The sequence below is a fragment of the Onychomys torridus genome, chromosome 17 (assembly GCF_903995425.1).
Source record: "Onychomys torridus chromosome 17, mOncTor1.1, whole genome shotgun sequence".
In the NCBI taxonomy this organism is placed as follows: Eukaryota; Metazoa; Chordata; class Mammalia; order Rodentia; family Cricetidae; genus Onychomys; species Onychomys torridus.
This window is the reverse complement of record NC_050459.1, coordinates 53,117,304-53,137,224: the sequence shown is the minus strand read 5'-3', so window position 1 is coordinate 53,137,224 and position 19,921 is coordinate 53,117,304. Positions and strand designations below refer to the sequence as shown.

The following is a 19,921-nucleotide window of genomic DNA, read 5'->3' as shown; positions in this document are numbered from 1 at the left end:
TGAAGGTTTAGGTGTGGCCCTCTCTGGAGGTTGATCTGTTTTTAATTTCTTGTCTTTGTGTTGTGTTCTCTGAGAAAAAGTAAATGTGAGCAAAGAAGAAGGGGGTAGAAAACTGGACCCAAACCCCAGTGTGCCCCACGCCAAGCCTTTTCCTTTAGTGGTGGGAACCCTTATCTTGCAAAGTAAATGGTTCCCCTTCCCCAACCTCTAGTGTATTTCACAGGACACAAAAACCTCCCAATAAAACTGTTGAAACCTGAAATAAAATAAAATAAAATGCAAAGAATATATACAAAGATCAGTAATGTGGGCTAAAAACCTCATACAAAATTTGATTCTCCAAGGAAGGTAAATAACTCAGTGGGATCTACCATGTTGAAGCCCTGGGTTCAATTTATGGCACTGCAAAGATAATATATGCTTTCCTATTGAACAAAAATATTCATGTAATTTCAGTTTATAGCCTTTTCCCCTCAAAAAGTGGGTGGATCTTTAGCTAGTTTAAGACCTCAGGCTTCCGCAAACAATGTATAATGTAATCATATTGTTATTTTACATTTATTTTTACCATAACCTTTCTACAGAATGAACAAAGAAAACTGCATGTTATGTAGGCTCTCTATCAGTAAGCTATATCCCCCTCCAATACAACTATTTTTTGTAAAATATAGTCAATATATTTTAATTATTATAACAAAGAAACAAATCAAAGACTTTTATAACACTTTAAAATTACAAGAAAAAGAGAAGCTGGAGAGATGGCTCAGTGGTTAAGAGCACTGGCTGCTCTTGCAAAGGACTCAGGTTCAATTCCCAGCACCCACATGGCTGCTCATAACTGTCTGTAACTCCAGTTCCAGGGTACATGACACCCTCATGCAGGCAATGCACATAAATTTTTTAAAAATTATAAGAAAAAGATAACTAAAATTTCATAGTGTTACCTGCTCTTCTCTAACTCACCAGGATATTATAGACGAAATGGTAATTTCTAAGCAAACACATATGCATACTTAAAGAAAAAAAACTACACAAAGTATTGCCAATTATCATTAAATTAATTCAATGGAAAAATCTGATGAAAAGGATCACAAAGAGATATAAATCAGAGATGAATGTGAAGAGGAAACATTTTAAGACAAAGAGAAAGGTGGGAATGAGAAAAAGACAAAAATAAATATGCTGTGGAGTTTTATGAAAAGTGTGATTCTAGTTAAATTTATGCTGTGAGTTATTCAAAGCAAGTAGATGAAATTATTATAGTCATATGTTGGCAGAAAGTTATCACATGTCCCTTTAAATAGTATGTTCTGTCTAAACATTAAAATAAGCCACAATAATCAGGCTGAATTGAAGAGCTACACTTTTGTCATAATGTAATCAAGGGTCAAATTTGTACTTGAAGATTTATAATATCTAGGGAGCAAACAATGTTCTGTGTAAACACTGGAAAGATCATCTACAAGTGTAGATAAAAGACAAAATTACACACAGTGCAAATGCATGGATCATCACAGTCCAACCTGTTTGCATTGGCTTGTTTAGACACGGCCTTCAATCTTTTCAAAGGTTTTGTGTTTTTTGTTTTTTGTTTTTGAGACACGGTTTCTCTATGTAGCTTTCCGCCTTTCCTGGATCTCACTCTGTAGACTAAGGCTGGCCTCGAACTCACAAAGATTCGCCTGGCTCTGCCTCCCAAGTGCTGGGATTAAAGGCATGCGCTACCACCAACCAGCTCAGGTGGGACTCCTCTATAGATAAATACTCACAGTGACTTTCAGTAGTTTCTCTGAAGCAAAGCACAAGTAACTTCAGCAGAGCACAGCCATACCTTTCTGGAAGCCGTCGACCATAGATTCCTCCTTTCCCTCTGGCTTCATTCTCTTCTGCTCTTAGTCGCTGCATTTGATCGAAAATGGCGTGGTAATGTTCATACTGCCCTCGGGAAGAGCAAGGAGATGGAGAGACAGCCCCTCCACTGCCAAAAAAGGGAGTCTGGGAATTAAACAAAGAGCTCTTACATGCCAAGTTTATCTCATAGGACCTAAGAGGCCTGAGCCACCCTTAAAAGAAAAAGTCACTTTCAATGCTTAACTTTAAAAATAGTGATTACATATTATAACATACTAATAAAGACAAAGCCAAAAGTAAAATGTTTTCCTACATAAGCAATCAGTGTTCTCGGAGTGGTCTTGCTAACAGTAAAGAATAACAATGTGACAAACAGAAACATTAAGATGTCACTAACCTCATAAAAATATGGGAAAACCTAAACTTAATTATGAAGCTTTTGAAACATGTTTATATCCTACATTTTATATGATTCAGTTCTATGAAGTTTCAATGTGTGGTTTAGAAGTCAAGCAGAGTTTATATCACAGTTAAAAATCTTATTTAACAAAACATGACTTTTGATACACTCCAACTCTATTCACCAAGAAGATATGAAGATAAATACATGTCTTAAATATATTTCATATTCATTTAAAAGAGGAAAACCATATTTACTCTTAATACTTTTCAAACAAGTTGGAAGAAAACAAAAGTGAAGTAGCATTCCAGTCACATGGTGATGAACAAATGAAGTAGTTTCCCTCTGAAGTAAGGAGACTCACAAACCAGGAAAAAATAATGGCCATAGGTAAAAATCTATTTCAAAGTCCTGGAGAAAGGTATTAATTAACCTAGTGTTGACAATACTGTTAAAAAACAGGAAAGAGTCAGGTAACTAGCATAAAATACGCTTGTGCTTTGTGTGTATGCTGCAGTAGGGAGAGGAGGGAAGGAAGACCACAAACTCAGTTATAAGGAAGACAGCAGAGCATTAAACACCGGAAAGAAAGGGTTAGAGCAAAGCACTATTGAGCCTGGGAAGAACGAAGTCATGAAATGAACAACAGAAAGCATTTCTAAACTTTCCAGTGCACTGAAACATTTGAAGACCAGTAAGTCGATACTATAGACAGCAGCAGAAATGCAGACAAAACCCGAAAAGCTGGTTAGAGGACTGCTGGGTGACCTCAAGGTAGAAAAACAAGAAAAGGAGCCAATGGAAAGGTAACTGCTGAGAAGCCTTGTGGTTTTTCTGCAGAAATGACCAACTGATAAAGGTAAAACTCTAAGGGCTCAAGACAGAAGAACTCCCGGGAAAGAAAGCTGTGGGCAATGGTTAGGAGATGAATGCAAATGAAAAGTGTAAGACTACAGAAATCTGGTGGAAGAAGTTCACTGAAAAGAGAAATCAATGATCTCCCACGTACAGTCTAACAGTACTGAAATCAAGAGAGAAAAGCTGAATGGTGGCCTTTTAAAACTACTAATATTAAAACAGTTGGGTGGTGTTGGTGCACACCTTTAATCCCAGTACTCTAAAGGCTGAGGCAGGCAGACCTTTGAGTTCGAGACCAGCCTGATCCACAAACTAAATTCTGGGACAGCCAGGGCTACACAGAAACCCTGTCTTAACATGTGCTGCCCGCCCCCGCCCACACCAAAAAACAAAAACTAACATTAGAATCCAATAAAAGAAGTTTCCAGGAAGTCCAATGAGAGGAGATTTGTCTTAACATCTTGATATCATACATAAAATTTTATGAGAAAGTATATTTTAAAAATCAGTTCAAAAGAATAAAAGACATTAAAATAACAAGATAACCAGAAAGATAATTAAATGTCTCCATCATAGAGGTCTTCTCATATTCCCCATACACCTCAAAATTTGTTCTTTAAGGGGCTGGAGAGATGGCTCAGGGGGTAAGAGGATGTGCTATCTTCCAGAGGACCAGAGTATGGTTCCCAGCACCCACTACCTGTCACTCCAGCTCCAGGAAATCTGACATCCTCTTTGGGTCTCTACCCACAAATTCACCCCTGCATGCACATGGAAAAAAAAAAAGTCAGAATTTGGGCTGGAGACATAGCTTAGAGGTTAAGAGGACTGCTCTTCTAGAGGTTCTGAGTTCAATTCCCAACAACCACATGGTGGCTCACAATCATCTATATAATGACATCTAGTGCTCTCTTCTCACAGACAGGCTCACATGCGTGCAGAACATTGTATACATAATAAATAAATCTTTTCTTTTTAAAAGTCAGAATTCTGTTAAAAGGTGATCACATATTCTACAAAACTGATACTCGGTTCAGTGGTAAGATCTTGACTTTACACAATCCTAATGTTTCTTTCTAATAAAGTGAAAGTAGGTAAATACCTCTGAAGATGCCTATGCAAAAATGACAAAATACTGTGTTAGAATACTGATGCACAACCTAACAATCACCTTTACTGAGGCACAGCTTATATACAATAAAGTTTACCAATTACAAGCACAGGTGGATGAGTATTTTTCACATTTTGTCTTTAGACATCTGTGTGTCTGTGTGCTTTGGAACACGTGCAGAGGTCAGAGGACAACACACAGGAGTCAGGTTTCTCCTTCCACTATGTGAATCCTGGGGACCCACCTCAGGTCATGAGGACTGGTGGTGAGTACCTTTACACACTGAGCAACCTCTCCAGTACTAGTTTGGTGAATACTAACGAATGTGCTTACTCATGTAGCCACTGCCACCATCTCTCCAGGACAGATCCCTCGTGCTCCTTTAGTCAATGAAAAACCACTCACCTGCTTCCTGTTGCTATGGCAGGATTTGCACGCAGATTCTACCTTGACTCTCCTTAAAGGAAACATTTATTTTTCTACTGCTAATTTTCTTTTTTTTTTTAAGTTTTTAAAAAAAGTTTGTAATTGAAATAGAACTACATCACTTTTCTCCCCTCCAGCCCATTCCTCTCCAAAGCTTCTTTTCCTTTATTGTTTGGGGGGTGGGGGTGGTGTACACACGCTTGCACGTGTGTGTGTGTGTGTGTGTGTGTGTGTGTGTATACACAAACGTGTGCATTCTGCTTCTGCTGTGTGTGTGCATATTGTTTCAGGGCTGACCTCTCTGCATTGAGCAACCCTAAGAGTTCATCTCTGGGAGAAGCTAACTCTCCTTCTTCCAGCAGTCATTAGTTGCCTGTAGTTCCGTCTTGGGGTGGGACCCCACAAAATGTCTCTCCTTCTGCATTACTATGTATACTGGTGGCGCCTCTGTTCTGGCCTTACTTATGCAGTCTGTCATGAATCTTAATCCTCCTGCTTCTCATAATGTTCTCTAGTAGTAACTTTAAGATGAAACCCAGTCTCAAACAGAACAAGACAAAACAAAACCAAGCAAACAAAACTATTCCAAAACAAACACGCCACAAGCAGCAAAGTAGTCTTGGATTTTGCAAGTGTCCAACAGAGTCAGATATTTGTACTTTTGAGTATCACTGTCTATACATGATAAAATTACTAATTTTGAATTATCTTAATTTTCGGTTTTCACTCATCTCTCCTTTGGGAATTTCCTTAATTTGACTCACATTACACTGTAACTCCAGGTCCTTAGCAACTATGCAGAAACCAAACGGGCTGACATAGTAAATATTTTAAACTTAGGAATGGGACCAGACACTAACAGAATTTACTCCTTATTGTGGAAGCATTACAGAATTCTATGAAGTGAAATAAACATTATTAAAGACATAGTACCTAACTATTCAAAAACGCTGTTACATTACCAGACAAGACTTATAAAATTCATCATCCTGCCAGGCAGTGGGGTGTATCCTTTAATCCAAGCACTAGGGAGGCAGAGGCAGGTCGATCTCTGAGTTCCAGGCCAGCCTGGTCTACAGAGTGAGTTCCAGGACAGTCAGGGATACACAGAGAAACCCTGTCTTGAAAAACCAAAAAACAAACAAACAATTATCATCTTATAAGAGCCATAGTGCAGGGCTGGAGGGACGGCTCAGTGGTTAAGAGCACTGACTGCTATTCCAGAGGATGGGGGTTCAATTCCCAGCACCCACATGGCAACTCACAACTGTCTGTAAGTCCAGTTCCAGGGGTCCTGACACCCATGGCAAAACACCAATGCACATTAAAAAAAAATAAAAATAAAAATAAAAAGTGCCACAGTGGCACAGCAGGCATTATGGGGACACAGCAGGGCTCAGCTGGCTGAGGTGGAGCTGGAGATATTTCACTATGTTTTTGTCAAGGAGTGTGGAAAATGGGGCTGGAGAATTCTCTTATAACTTGCTGCTCTTGAAGAAACCCTGTGTTCAGTCTAGCCCCCACATGGTGACTCATAAACAACTGTAACTCCAGCTCCAGAGGATGCGACACCCTCCTTCGGATCTCTGTGGCCAACAGCTCGCATGAGGTCCATGCATGTACATACGTATATGAAGGCAAAATACACACACACACATAAAATAGACGTAAAGAAAGCAACCATCAAAATCTCAATACTGATGGTGAATTTGGTACAAAAAACATTGGATAAGAATCCTGAGCACACAGTTAAATACAGGGTCAGCTAATTTTTAACCAAGGACCAAATTCTTAGTAATTTCTTATTGATCAGGAAGTCGTAAGTGGCTACTTATAGAAAACTGAATTACTTAAAAACACTATGTAATGTTTACTTTAGTACTGACTTGGGAAAACAGTTTCTTACTGAATTATTGATATGTAATATGAAAAATATCTCAAAAGAGGGAAAAACACCACAACTTGAAGATGGTAGCTACATGTAGGTGAAACACATAAACTACACTTCTGTCCACATCCTAACTTTGAGAGAAGAGACAAGAATGGGAAGTGAGTCATTTTGATAGCCACCTGCTACTGTCTGTTTCAACACTCAGAGGCTAATGGGGGCAGACAAGTGAGATGACAGTTCAATCAAAAGCTGAGCAATGGCTGCTTCACTGTCAAAATAAAATGATAATACACAGGGAAAGTGCACCCATTTCCTATTGCTGTGCAAAAACATTACCCTGAACTAAGCAGCTGGAAACAACATTTCTTCACCCTCTCCTAGGTTCCCTCGTTTGGGTAGGTAGATGATTTAAGGAGGGACATTTAGCTGTCAGCCAGGGCTGCATTCGTATCTGAGGCTCAAGGATCTCAGAGCTCACTGGTTCTAGGGAGTTCATTTCCCCTTAGCTGTTAGCTAGAGATCACTGCTGTCATCCAAAAGTCATCCATACTTTCTTGCCATGCCCATGTTTGCTCCCTTCCAGGTCGGGGGTGGTAGATTGATTTCCCTTCCGTGACTACTCATTAAAGTGCTACTTACAGCTCAAGGGGAGAGGACACAAGGTGACAGATACACTAGGGAGGGGTCCCAGAGACTGTTTCAGGATTCCGCTTACCAGTCTAAGTATAGGCTGGTACTTTTGAAAACAAGTAGGGGAAGTAGAAGACAGAACAAAGATTAGTAAAGACATTTCTATCTGAGCCCTTGGAGAAAAGCTCTAGGCACTGAAAATAAACTCAGAAAAGTTAACTTGCCAAGGTACAGATTTTCTCAAAGGGAATGTGTGAACTAAAGAATCTAGGTAAATGGCTGTTTAGGCGATTGGTTATCCAGGTGAATGAATGCAGGCAGATGTGTGTGTGGAACAGAGGAGGAGGGGCGCTCCACGGCAGAGAAAAGAACCAGTGCAAAGACATGAGGAAATTAGTTCTGCTCTTCAGCCTAAGTAGGGCAGGGAAAGCATGGGAGGGCAGGAACAGGTCTCCTGGAGAGTCTAGCAGTGACCAATTAAATCTTCTGGGAACTTAACTTTCAAGGTTACATAAAAAAGTCTAATGAGCATATCTGATTTTGTATTTAATTTGGGAGATTCCCCTGAAAGGAACTGTATTACAGCCTTCACATGAATGTTTTAACTTTTATAAATGTCACACATTACTTATTATCACATATTAACTAATTAATAGCTATCAAATACGCAGAGGTAAGGAATAAATCAGAATGCTAGATAAACATTATCGGTATGCCAAGAAAGCAAAGCAGCTAGCTATACAGACTTTAGAGAAGGAGATGAAACTGGAGACAGACAAGAGGAGTGTGGCTCCATTGGTATCAAATGCCTACCTTTACTTCACCGCTTCCACCAGCCCTTAAAACATTCCTCCATCCTTGTTCCCTGGCCCTATTTATTCTCTCCAACTTTTGGGGGAAAAGAAATAAACAAAATACCATTTCAACTACTTATTATAAAACACAGAATACATTTAGCAATAAAATTCAATCAGTGTGCTTTCTTTACAATCACGTATGGGGAGGGAGAAGGGCACTGTGAGGATGGAGGCTCCTCTTACCCGCTGCTTCTCTTGCCTCTTCACCTGCTCGGCCTTCAGGAAACTAATCTGTAACAATCAGACACACTCTCAGAAGCCAGGTCTTACATCTACACCTAGGTAAAGGGAGAAGAACAAGACCAAAAGCTACCTGATCCCTGTGCTTCTTCTCTTTCTCAATAAATTCCAACCTTCTTTTTTTTGCGGCTTCCTTAAACAAAAGAACATTTCTATCAACCATTTTGACTTTATTTTCTCATCAAGCAAGTGTATCAACAAGAGAGGTATACCCAAAGAGATGAGGAGAATTAAAGACGAAACAAAACAAAGATGCTTGAGTAGTGTTTCAAAGAGACAAGGCTGAAAACTTCAGAGGCTCTACAACAGTGGTTCTCAATCTGTGGGTCATGACCCCTTACATCAAATGGCCTTTTTACAGGGGTTGCCTAAGACTGTCAGAAAACATATTTACATTACAATTCATAACAGTAGCAATATTACAGTTATGAAGTAACAAAGAATTTCATGGTGGGGGTCAGCACAAGATGAGAAACTATTAAAGGGTCGCAGTGTCAGGAAGGTGGAGAACCACTACTCTACAATGTTAGTGGCTTCTGCTGTTGTCATAGGAACTGTTTCGTAAAGCTTTAAAATAAGCATGTCTTTATACCTCAAACATTTTCCTCCTTTCTTCTCCAGAATTCATTTTCTTCACTGGAATTTGATGGGCCTACAAAAAAGTAAAGCACAAATTAGACATAGATTTAAGATACTCTTTGGAAATTACAAACTAATGGAAGTTTAAAGAAAGAAAAGGTAAAACCAATATAGTCATAACTTTTTCAAAATGTATTAGATTTGGAAAGACACTACTTTTTGATATGCCGCTTCCTAAATAACCTGGAACATGACACTCAAACATGGAAAGGAGTCCCTTATCAACTAGTTTGTCTTCACACACACTTTTTAAAATATTTTTACTTAATGAGAATTCCATAATGTAATACTGTATTTTAATCATGCACACACCCCAATTCTCATCTCCAACATGTCTTTGATCCCTCCCCAAACCATGATTTTGTCATGTCCACTTCTCCCCACCAACTCCTCCTGGATCCCCCTCAAAACACCCACCTCTCTCCTTTTCCTTTCACAACTGAGTCCAACTGTCCATAGATGAATAGGTGTGGGGCTATCCAATGAAGCATCAGCAACATAGTAGGGACACACACCCAAAGAAAAGTGACTCTCAACTCCAGCAGCCATCAACCCGCTAGTATTTCCTCAACTAGGGATGGGGCCTCATGAGCTACACCACCAAGGGATGCTAATTTTAAACATTCTAATACTATGATGAAATATTATTTCGAAAGCCCAATAATAAATAAATTTTTCTTAAAAAATAAATTATACAATATATGTTCACTACATAAAACTCAATAAAAATTCGTAGCTGCTTCACTCTTGGCGGTAATCAGTATCCTTATTTTCATGAGCATCCTTCCAGACAGTTTTACAATCTTATATACATACACACTTATAATTTTAGTTTTTTTATATGTTTTTATAAAATGTGTTATTTGATAGCAACGTATTTTTAATAACATGTCTTGACAATTCCACATTATGGTAACAATTTACCACAATGTGGTAATAAATAACAAGAAAATGGTCTAGAATATTCAATTAATATCAATTAATAATTTAACCATTATTCTGGGGATAGATTTTGGCTTGATTTTAAAATCTTAAGTTTAAAACTAGTTTTCCTATTCTATATGCTGTAAGGAATTTTTTTTTTTTTATATACCTCCTTGTGTTGTACTCAAGTCTCCCAGAAGAGCAAATTTTTAAAAAAGAAGTGGAATTAAAGAATAACATAATTTATATTTTGAGAACTCTGACCTCCCCAAAGGCTACACCAATTTATATTCCAAGAATGTAGAAAGCCCAGGTTCCAACATGGATTGTCCATCTCTCTTAATTTCTGCTCCTTGAAAAGGCTAAGAATATTTCCTTTTACATACTTACTGTCCACATAATTTCAGATAAGTTCTTGGTATATCATGTTTATTACAGCTGCTGTCTTTTAATTCAGTTACAACTATCAGTTTCCCTTTATGGTATTATGTTAATACTATATAGATAAAGAAAACATTTTTAATTTTAGCAAATATTCTACTTATTATTCTTTATTTTGACACCTTCCACAGCTAAACTCTATGTAGCTATTAGCACCAGCTTCAAAATTTGTACACCACAAAAATCAAACGATTAAATAGTATTAATGTTAATGAACTAGTGGTTCACATCTACAATTTTAACTTCCAGGAAAATAAGTTCAAGGACACCCTGAGAGTCTGAAGGAAAAGGGAGGGGGAGAAGAATTAACGTAGTAAGAGCCCTGTGGTATGAATGCCGAGCTTACAATTGCCCTGTTATTGTGTCTATGATGTACACAGGCTTCTGTGGACCACAGAGGATGGCGGGGCTGAGGCTCTCCTTGCACGTTATGTGGGCGCAGTGAGCAAAGGCAGGTTGCCGGCTTTTGTCGTAAGCACCTTCCTCCTTCACCTGCTGAGTGAGGCTCAGCCCAAGGAAAGGGCCTTAGCCCAAGAGGAGGATGTTTAAGAGGTAAGTTACATGGAAGCAAAGACTATACTCCTCTTGATCTTCTCTATCACCTTACATAGAGACTATTCAAGTATTTATAGAATAAAAATCCAAAGCTGTTCCTCTGAGAGAGTCTGAATATTTTCAGAATGTTATTACTTACTATACCGAAGAGGTAAACAGAAACTGTACTAAGGAAATCGTTTTGTTTTCTGTCACTCAAAAAACAAGCAAAACAAAAGTGAGCCCAAACACTGAAACATGTTCATGGAGCTCCCTCTGGTGGTGGTATAGGACCAGCAGCCTTCAAGAAAAACAATAAAAAAAACCTACCAAGAACAACAAAACCACAACACGCGCTAGTTTAAATGTACCTGAATAAACATGACATTATTATGTTAGGATATATTATAATATATATTAGTGATCATTCTCAAGCTGAAAAGTTTAAAACACACATCAACTATTATAAATTTGAATATAAAAGATGCTTTATACTTCTTGGGGGAATGGTCTTTAATTTAAAAAGGAATCATTCAAGGAAACAACAGGCATTTATTTAATATCTCAGCCAGGGTTCTAGCTGACACTTTCTCAGCTCTTCAGGAGCAAAGAGCGAGCAAGCATTCCAGCTGAGTTGAGGAGACAGTGAAACGCTGCTTCAAAACACTAAACCACTCCAGAACTGGGGAGTCTTCTTACTCCATTCCCTTGTTATGGCTTTGATAATTTCTATCTATTTGATTGCTATGCCTTTACCTTTTTCTATCAATGTTTGAAATTTTCATAATTTTCTTTTGTCGGGAAATGGACCTTATAAACTTGTTTTTACCATTTATGTGTGTGTCCTGTGTCATTAAACAGACTGACTCTGTTGAACAGTGACTTGTGGTAGGTTAAATGTAAGTTATGGCACATTCCAAGTGCTGATTATGATTTAGTTTTCAATAGATTAGCTAAGAAAAATTAAAAAGCAGTAACTTTGCCTAAAACCTAAAAGCCTGTAGCTGTCATCTGGACCTTTCCATTACTCAGAATATGAGAGGGGGTCTATCATTTGGATATCGGTATTAGGAATCCAAAACTCCCAGAGCATGCAATTCATTTATATTGACTATTAAGTGAAAATGAAGAAAACGTATTATTTGATTCTGTCAGCTCTACAAAGACACTGATTATACACTTGGGTTTTTTTTTTCAGTCCTAATCAAAAGTAAGGGACCTTCTACCATGTCATTAATCCAATCCAGCTCGCCATTTCCTTCATTCTCAAAGAACAGTGTGTGACCAAGCGACCAAACACATTTTTCAAGTTCATCTAAGTGTGTATTCCTTTTTGTGATTATTCTATGTAATATCCATCTAATTGCATAAAGATAAATATGTCTGCCCTCTCTTACCCCATAGCTAACATCAGTTTTAGCCCCAAGAAATCAGACAAGTTATGCATGTCTATATTAGAAGTGTTAAACATGGGTTGCAAATGTAAACACCATTTAGAATGACTACACGTTTTGAAAATTATCTACAAATTAATTTTTTTTTAAAAATTAGAAGAAATGAAAATGTAAAGAAATTTTGTTATGGAACATAGTTTTTTTTTAAAGGATTAATTTATTCATCATGGTATTTCCCTCTCCATTCTCCCATTCTGCTCCTGATCCAGCTGGGACCTCCTGCTCCCCTAAGCTCTTTCCCCTGACCCTTGCCTTCCATTATCCCCACACCCCCAGTTTGCTCATGTAGATCTCATCCATTTCTCTGTCACTGGGAGATCCCTGTGTCTTTCTTAGCGTCCTCTTTACTAGGAAGCCTCCCTGGAGTTGTGAGTTGCAGTCTGGTTATCCTTTGCTTTACATCTAGTATCCACTTATGAGTACAAACCATGTTTGTCTTTCTGAGTCTGGGTTACCTCACTCAGGATGATTTTTTTTCTAGATTCATCCATTTGCCTGCAAACCTCATGATGTCATTGTTTTTCTCTGCTGAGTAGTACTCCATTGTGCATATGTACCACATTTTCTTTATCAATTCTTCAGTTGAAGGGCATCTAGGTTGTTTCCAGGTTCTGGATATTACAAATAATGCTATGAACATAGCTGAGCATGTGCCCTTGTGGTATAGTTGAACATTCCTTGGGTATATGCCCAAGAGTAGTATAGCTGGGTCTTGGGGGAGATGGATTTCCAATTTTCCAAGAAAGCACCACATTGATTTCCAAAGTGGCTGTACAAGTTTGCATTCCCCCAACAGTGGAGGAGTATTGTATCTCAGTTGTTTGCATTTCCCTGACAACTGAGGATGTTGAGAATTCCTTAAATGTCTTTCAGCCATTTGAGCTTCTTCTGTTGAGAATTCTGTTTAGCTCTATAGCCCATTTTTTAATTGGACTGTTGAGTATTTTGATGTCTAATTTCTTGAGTTCTTTATATGTTCTGGATATCAGCCCTCTGTCAGATGTGGGGTTGGTGAAGACCTTTTCCCATTCTGTAGGCTGTCGCTTTGTCTTGTTGACCATGTCCTTTGCCCTACAAAAGCTTCTCAGTTTCAGGTGGTCCCATTTATTGTTTCTCTCAGTGTCTGTGCTACTGGTGTTATATTTAGGAAGTGATCTCCTATGCCAATGCATTCAAGACTACGTCTTAATTTCTCTTCTATCAGGTTCAGAGTAACTGGATTTATGTTGAGGTCTTTGATTCATTTGGACTTAGGTTTTGTGCACAGTGACAGATATGGATCTATTTGCAGCCTTCTATATGTTGACATCCAGTTATGCCAGCACCATTTGTTGAAGATGCTTTTTTTTCCCGTTGTACAATTTTGGCCTCTTTGTCGAAAATCATATGTTCTTAGGTGTGCAGCTTAATGTCAGGGTCTTCAGTTCGGTTCCATTGGTCCATTATGTCAGTTTTTATGCCAGTACCAAGCTGCTTTTATTACTGTAGCTCTATAGTTGAGCTTGAAGTCAGGGATGGTGATGCCTCCAGAGGTTGTTTTATTGTACAGGATTCTTTTGGCTATCCTGGGAGTTTTGTTTTTCCATATGAAACAGAGTATTGTTCTTTCCAGGTCTGTGAAGAATTGTGTTGGGATTTTGATGGGGATTGCATTGAATCTGTAGATTGCTTAAGGCCCCAGGGGAATAGGAAGAAGCAGAGTGCTAGAGAGGTCCCCAGAAATCCACAAAGATACCTCCACAACAGACTACTGGCAATAGTTGAGAGAGTGCCTGAGCTCACCTGCTCTGGTGATCCAATGGTCAAACACCCTGGCTGTTATGATAGAATTCTCATCCAGTGTCTGGTGGAAGTGGATGCAGAGATCCACGGCCAAGCCCCCAGGTGGAGCTCCGGGAGTCCAATCAGCAAGAGGGAGGAGGGATTGTATGAGCGAGAGATATTGAGACCATGATTGGAAAAAGCACAGGGACAAATAGCCAAACTAGTGAAAATCCATGAACTGTGAACCAATGGCTGAGGAGCCCCCGTGGAACTGGACCAGGCCCTCTGGGTAAGTGAGACAGTTGATTAGCTTGAACTGTTTGGGAAGCCCCCAGGCAGTGGAGCCGGGACCTGTCCTTGGTGCGTGGGCTGGCTTTTTGGAGCCTGGGGCCTATGCTGGGACGCTTTGCTCAGCCTTGGCGTAGGGAGGAGGGGACTGGACCTGCCTTGGCTGAGTCTACCAGGCTGGACTGACTCCCCAGGGGAGACCTTGCCTTGGAGGAGGTGGGAATGGGGGGTGAACTGGGAGGAGGGCTGGGGCATGGGAGGAAGGAGGACGGGGGATTCTGTGGCTGATATATGAAATTAATTATAAAACAAAAATATTTTTTAAAAAATAAAATTTATTTAGCATGTATACAGTGTTCTGCCTACATGTATGCCTGCAGGCCAGAAGAGGGCGCCAGATCTCATTACAGATGGTTGTGAGCCACCATGTGGTTGCTGGGAATTGAACTCAGGACCTCTGGAAGAGCAGTCAGTGTTCTTAACCTCTGAGCCATCTCTCCAGCCCATAAATTCTTTTAGAAGCTTATTTACAGAAATGAAGTCAACTGATTTGATATCAATAAAATATAATCATGATGATCACAAATTTAAAAAACATAAAATTTAGTTAAATGTACTGTTTGGATACCAGAAATGTGTTTCTTCCTTCTTTTATTCTTCATAGTTGTTAAAAGCACACTAAGTCAATTTCAAATTTTCAAAATATTGATGGGAAAATGACATCATGATTACACTGAAAAAACTTCAAGCACCAACCTGCTTCGCTGAAGTCCAATTGTTGCCACCCAAACTAGGGTCGTGTACACATAGTCTATTTCACAGTTGTTTACTTGTTACTCTACACTGAAATAGCTCCTGTGAAGCATTAACAATAAAATCTCGGGACGGGCGAATACTCAGAGGGGAAGGTGCCCACTGTGAGCATGAAGACCTAAGTCTGGTCTTCATGGGTCCCACAGCAGTCTCCTAGAAGCCAGCCTTTCTGGTGTTTATCTGCAACCACAGGAACTCTTGCCCAGTTAACCTAGTCAAAATAGTGAGTTCCCAGGTTCCTGCGAGACCACATCTCAAAAAGTAAAGAGTGACAGAAGGTTGATGGCTGGCCATCACACTTACACAATACATGTATATACCAAGTACACCAAGAAATACCTCAAAGAACACTCATTCACTTGGCCTAAAAGTAGGGTTTTTATTTGTCCTTTCATCCTATTTAGTGTGGTTAGAAAATAAAGGCCATTGCTTTCCTGATAGGAATTTAATCTAGTCAACCGTTCAGTCATTTAAAAAAAAAAAACAAAAACCCCAAACCTATTTTGTGTAAACATGTATAACAAAGCCCTTCACTTCAAGGAGATCACACTCCAATAACATTAAAAGGATACATACAAGGTACTGAAGAAGTTGTGATAGAGAAACTTGCCCTGTGTCTCTTTGGGAGGGCAGGAGATACAATTAGGAGAAAGATAAAAAAAGGTATTAGAAAATAGTATTAGAGTATTTGTGGCATCTCTTACCTCCCTTTGGTCAGTGGAAAACTTGAAATATAAATGCCACTGCTGCCAATGTGCTGACGTGCCCTGCCAATGTGCCAGCACCCTGTTTGTTACTCGAGGAGCTAAAGGTAGGGCACTCCTCACAAACAAGCAGCTCTTCAGGCTTTTCTCCCAAGCCTCCATCCCATAGAAGAAGTGTAGGAAGTGAGGGCACTAGCATGGGGCTCATTTTACCTAGCGAGAGCTTACAACAAAACAGTGCAGTGCTGATGTGACTTATGCCCAAAAGAGGCAAGAAAAACAAAACACCCCAAAGGAGGAGCAGAAACAGACAGGCAATACCAAGAAGGTGCACAGAAGGCAGTCAGCAGCTGGTGAGAGATCCGACTCAGCTGATCCGAGAACCCTGGAGCGTGAGTGGCAGATGAGACATGAAAAGGAGGTCTTGGGAGGCCTTTATCACTTCAGCACCAGCATGGAATGGATGTGGCCAGGCATGCCTTTGCTACTGAATGGCTTTTTCATTGACACAGAATGTAAATTTTTACTTCAATGAGCCTGTTTCTAATGATCCTCTAATGATTTTAATTTCCACGTTATAATAGCAAGTCAAAGAAATTAAATTTCTGTGTCCCTAGTGCTAGTAAGGTCTTCCCTGACTTCTCTGGGTGGCTGGAAAATCACCTGGGAGCACTTTACCCCTTAAACCAGGGATTTTTCTAGTTTGGCCTGATTGGAATCGTCTGTAGAGAGGCTTGTCGGGTGTAAAAACTTTCAACCACCACTCCTGAGGGAAAGATGGAAGAACAGAGACTCAGGTCATCCTAGCTTCCTAACTGGGCTACGTGAAAATTTTCCTCACAAAATCCAATACAAGTCAATAAGAAAAAAGCATCTTTGTCAACTTCAAAGATCTGATCCACTCAACATAGACAACGTCAAAGTTCCAAAAGAAGAAATGAGTGGAGCCTCAGTCATCAGACTTCAGATTTCATCTGAGAGGTGTGGGGGAAAGTATGTAAGTATCAGAACAATCACAAACTCTCAGTCTTGAAGCCTGGAGCCTCCTGGAGTCACTGTCTCCCTGGGCTGGGATCTGGACATTTGTTACCAGGGTTCAGATCAGCATTATCATCCCTGAAAACCAGTCATGATGGGAGACCAGGCCCCACCCTCACTCATGCAGCTGGCAAGACAGAGGCTGCTGAGGGAGGAGGCCTTGACCATTTCTACTCTGGAGGACCTGCCCGTGGGGCTGCTCCCGGAGATGTTTGAGGAGGCCTTCACTGACAGACGTACAAACATCCTGAAGGCCATGGTGTCTGCCTGGCCATTCCCAGGCCTTCCTACAAGAGCCCTGATAAAGAACCCCCACCTGGAGACTTTGAAGAAACGTTTTAAGGTGGTAACTGATCTTGAACTCATAAAGAGCAGGTTCAATAAATGTGACTCATACTTGTTACAGTGGGCCCAGGAGCGAAAAGATTCCATTCATCTATGCAGTAGAAAGCTGAAGATTTGGGATTCACCTGTCTTCTCTGCTGTACAGATCTTCAAAAAGAAATCTAGACTGCATCCTGGAGCTGCCGCTGTGTCAACAGTCACTTGACCTCATCGTAGATCTTTTTCCTTACCTGGAGCAGATGAGAAATCTTCACACCCTTGTGCTAGAGGGAATTCGGAAGCCTTTCAGATCTGCTCTTCTGCAGAGCAGGGATGGATAAGCATGTTGCTTTCTCAGGTCCCCAGATTCCCTTGTCTCCAGAATCTCTGTATATGATTATCTACTTTTAACAGGCTGCCTTGTGGAGTGGCTCAGGTGCCTGAAGACCCCCTTGAAGACCCTGTCAATCACTGACTGCTGGTTCTCCCAGTCACACTTGATTACCTGAGCCAGTGCCTGAACAAGCTATGGGTCTTCTTAAGGGAAAAAGTATTTAATGAGAATCTTTTTTCTTTATGATTGACTTTACAAAGATATTCTCTGGTGTAATTAAGAATGTTTACAATTAGCTGGGCAGTGGTGGCACACTCTTTTAATCCCAGCAGTCCTGAGGCAGGGACAGGCAGATCTCTGAGTTCTAGGCCAGCCTAGTCTACAAAGTGAGTTCCAGGGCAGCCAGGGATACACAGAAACCCTGTCTCAAAACCAAACAAAAACTACCAAAACTGTTGAAGTGGGAAGATTAGGGTATGACCAGAGACAGAGACACAGGAGATTTAAAGACCAAAACCTAGAGAGTGTCTTCAATGCTAGAGTTTCCTACGATGACCAGAGAGAGGATAGGGTGGTGTTGACTGCTGAAGAAATGGGGTCACCAATGATAAAGCCGCATGCCAGTTCCACTGCCCTGTGCACAGCCCTGCTTCCACTAGTACAGCTGGGCAGGGAGCCATTTCCTTTGTTCATGAACACATTAGCAGTCGATGGAGGAGAGACACCACAGAAGGAAAGAGCATCTCTTTCTGCCCAGTGCTTCCTTTCCGCTTGCAGCATGTGGGAACGCACTACAGTGGCACTCACTCCTGCAGGCACCTTGCAGATGGTGTACCTACATCCTGCCAGGTTCCATCTGAATTTCAGCGGGACCCCAAAGACAGCTTCCTACAGAGTTCTGCTGGTGTCCAGTCAGCTTCCCAGGAAGTTCAGCACCACTAATCATATTCCGCCCACCTTCTGGGAGGCTTCTCAGTCAGCTACCTAGTTGGCTTCTTAGTACACTTTACTGACATCCAGACAGCTTTCCAGTGGCCTTCCGTTCTGTGGTAGATAGCTTCCTCTTTACCAGTGCCAGACTGTTGGAACTCAGTGGACAGACGCCATCACAAATAGGTTTACAGCTACGCCCTACCCAAATAAGATCTGAATTAACTTCACTAAATTAAATTTTTGTTCTTTGAGTATTCTCTTAGTACTAGGAGTGGCAGCTGATTCTTGTATCTGTCATTCCTATACGATATTCCTCAATACCCATATTTAATTGCTAATTCCTAAAATAAGCTAATAATGATTTACATTAAAATTTCCAGATTCAAATTCCAAATAAAAAGTACCAATGTCCTACAACTAATACCATGATACCAGTCAAGTAACTCAGTGCTTTATGTCATAATTTTTTTTTAGTCTGAAATGGGAGCCTGTCACATAGATGATCATATTCTTTATATAGTTCTAAGATTTTTTTTAAAAGATTTATTTATGTGCTCTGTCTGCATGTGTCCCTGCAGGCCAGAAGAGGGCACCAAATCTCATTACAGATGGCTCTGAGCCACCATGAGGTTGCTGGGAGTTGAACTCAGGACCTCTGGAAGAGCACTAGGTGCTCTTAACCACTGAGCCATCTCTCCAGCCCAGTTCTAAGATTTTTATTTGACCGAGTTCTGAAATATACAAATTTCCTGGTGTTTTAGCAACAATATCACAGGGACTTCTTACACTATCACTTACTTCTACGCAAATGATCAAGTGTTTCAAGGAGGACTTCATTTATGACACTACCTTTCGTATTACACGGCTTACTCAATGTATCTACTTAATGGTTGTCCACTGCTGCTGTAAGGCTCCTAAGTGAGAGAGGATGGAGGACGCAGAGCGACATTCCTTAGTAAGGAACCAAAGACTAATCGAGTGTCAAGATGACTCATGGAGCTTTTAGTATATGGGGTCAAACTGAACTTGATAGTAATCAGTTTGTAAAATGATCTTACCTGTTTATGTTTGGGGGGTGATTTTTTTTCAAGTAACTTTTTATCTCCGTACTTCTTATGTGTTAAAGGCACTCCGTATTTAGCAGCAGGCTTTGTGATTTTCTGAGCAGGGACAAGAGAAATGGAGCTGTGCCCTGATCCTGGTCTTTTACCTGCATGAAAAGACAAACAATTCTTTTTCAGTAGTTCTTTATATTGAATTTTTAATTCCAAAAATCTTCACGAATGGTACTTTCATTGACGACCTTACAAACTTTTAATCAAATGTTTCTTTCCATCCATTAATAAATATCAATACTTCAAGTACTTTACATTGAAAGTATCTTTTTTTAATTAAAGAAATAAGACTAACTCTAAGATAATAGCACTGGTAAAATACACATAAAAAGAAGAATCTCCTAGTTTTGAG

The 19,921-nt window shown here is 40.0% G+C and overlaps 1 protein-coding gene across 1 annotated transcript in view; it reads right to left on the bottom strand.

Annotated features, from left to right (window-relative positions):
• Positions 1 to 19,921, bottom strand: part of Nek1 (NIMA related kinase 1) — a 139,517-nt gene that overhangs the window by 80,525 nt on the left and 39,071 nt on the right. The window contains exons 11-16 of the mRNA XM_036209437.1: positions 19,513 to 19,664; positions 8,857 to 8,916; positions 8,338 to 8,397; positions 8,208 to 8,255; positions 7,981 to 8,055; positions 1,832 to 1,995 (exon numbers count right to left, since the gene is read on the bottom strand). Coding sequence (XP_036065330.1) covers positions 1,832 to 1,995; positions 7,981 to 8,055; positions 8,208 to 8,255; positions 8,338 to 8,397; positions 8,857 to 8,916; positions 19,513 to 19,664 — 559 coding nt within the window. The remainder of the gene's footprint in view (positions 1 to 1,831; positions 1,996 to 7,980; positions 8,056 to 8,207; positions 8,256 to 8,337; positions 8,398 to 8,856; positions 8,917 to 19,512; positions 19,665 to 19,921) is intronic.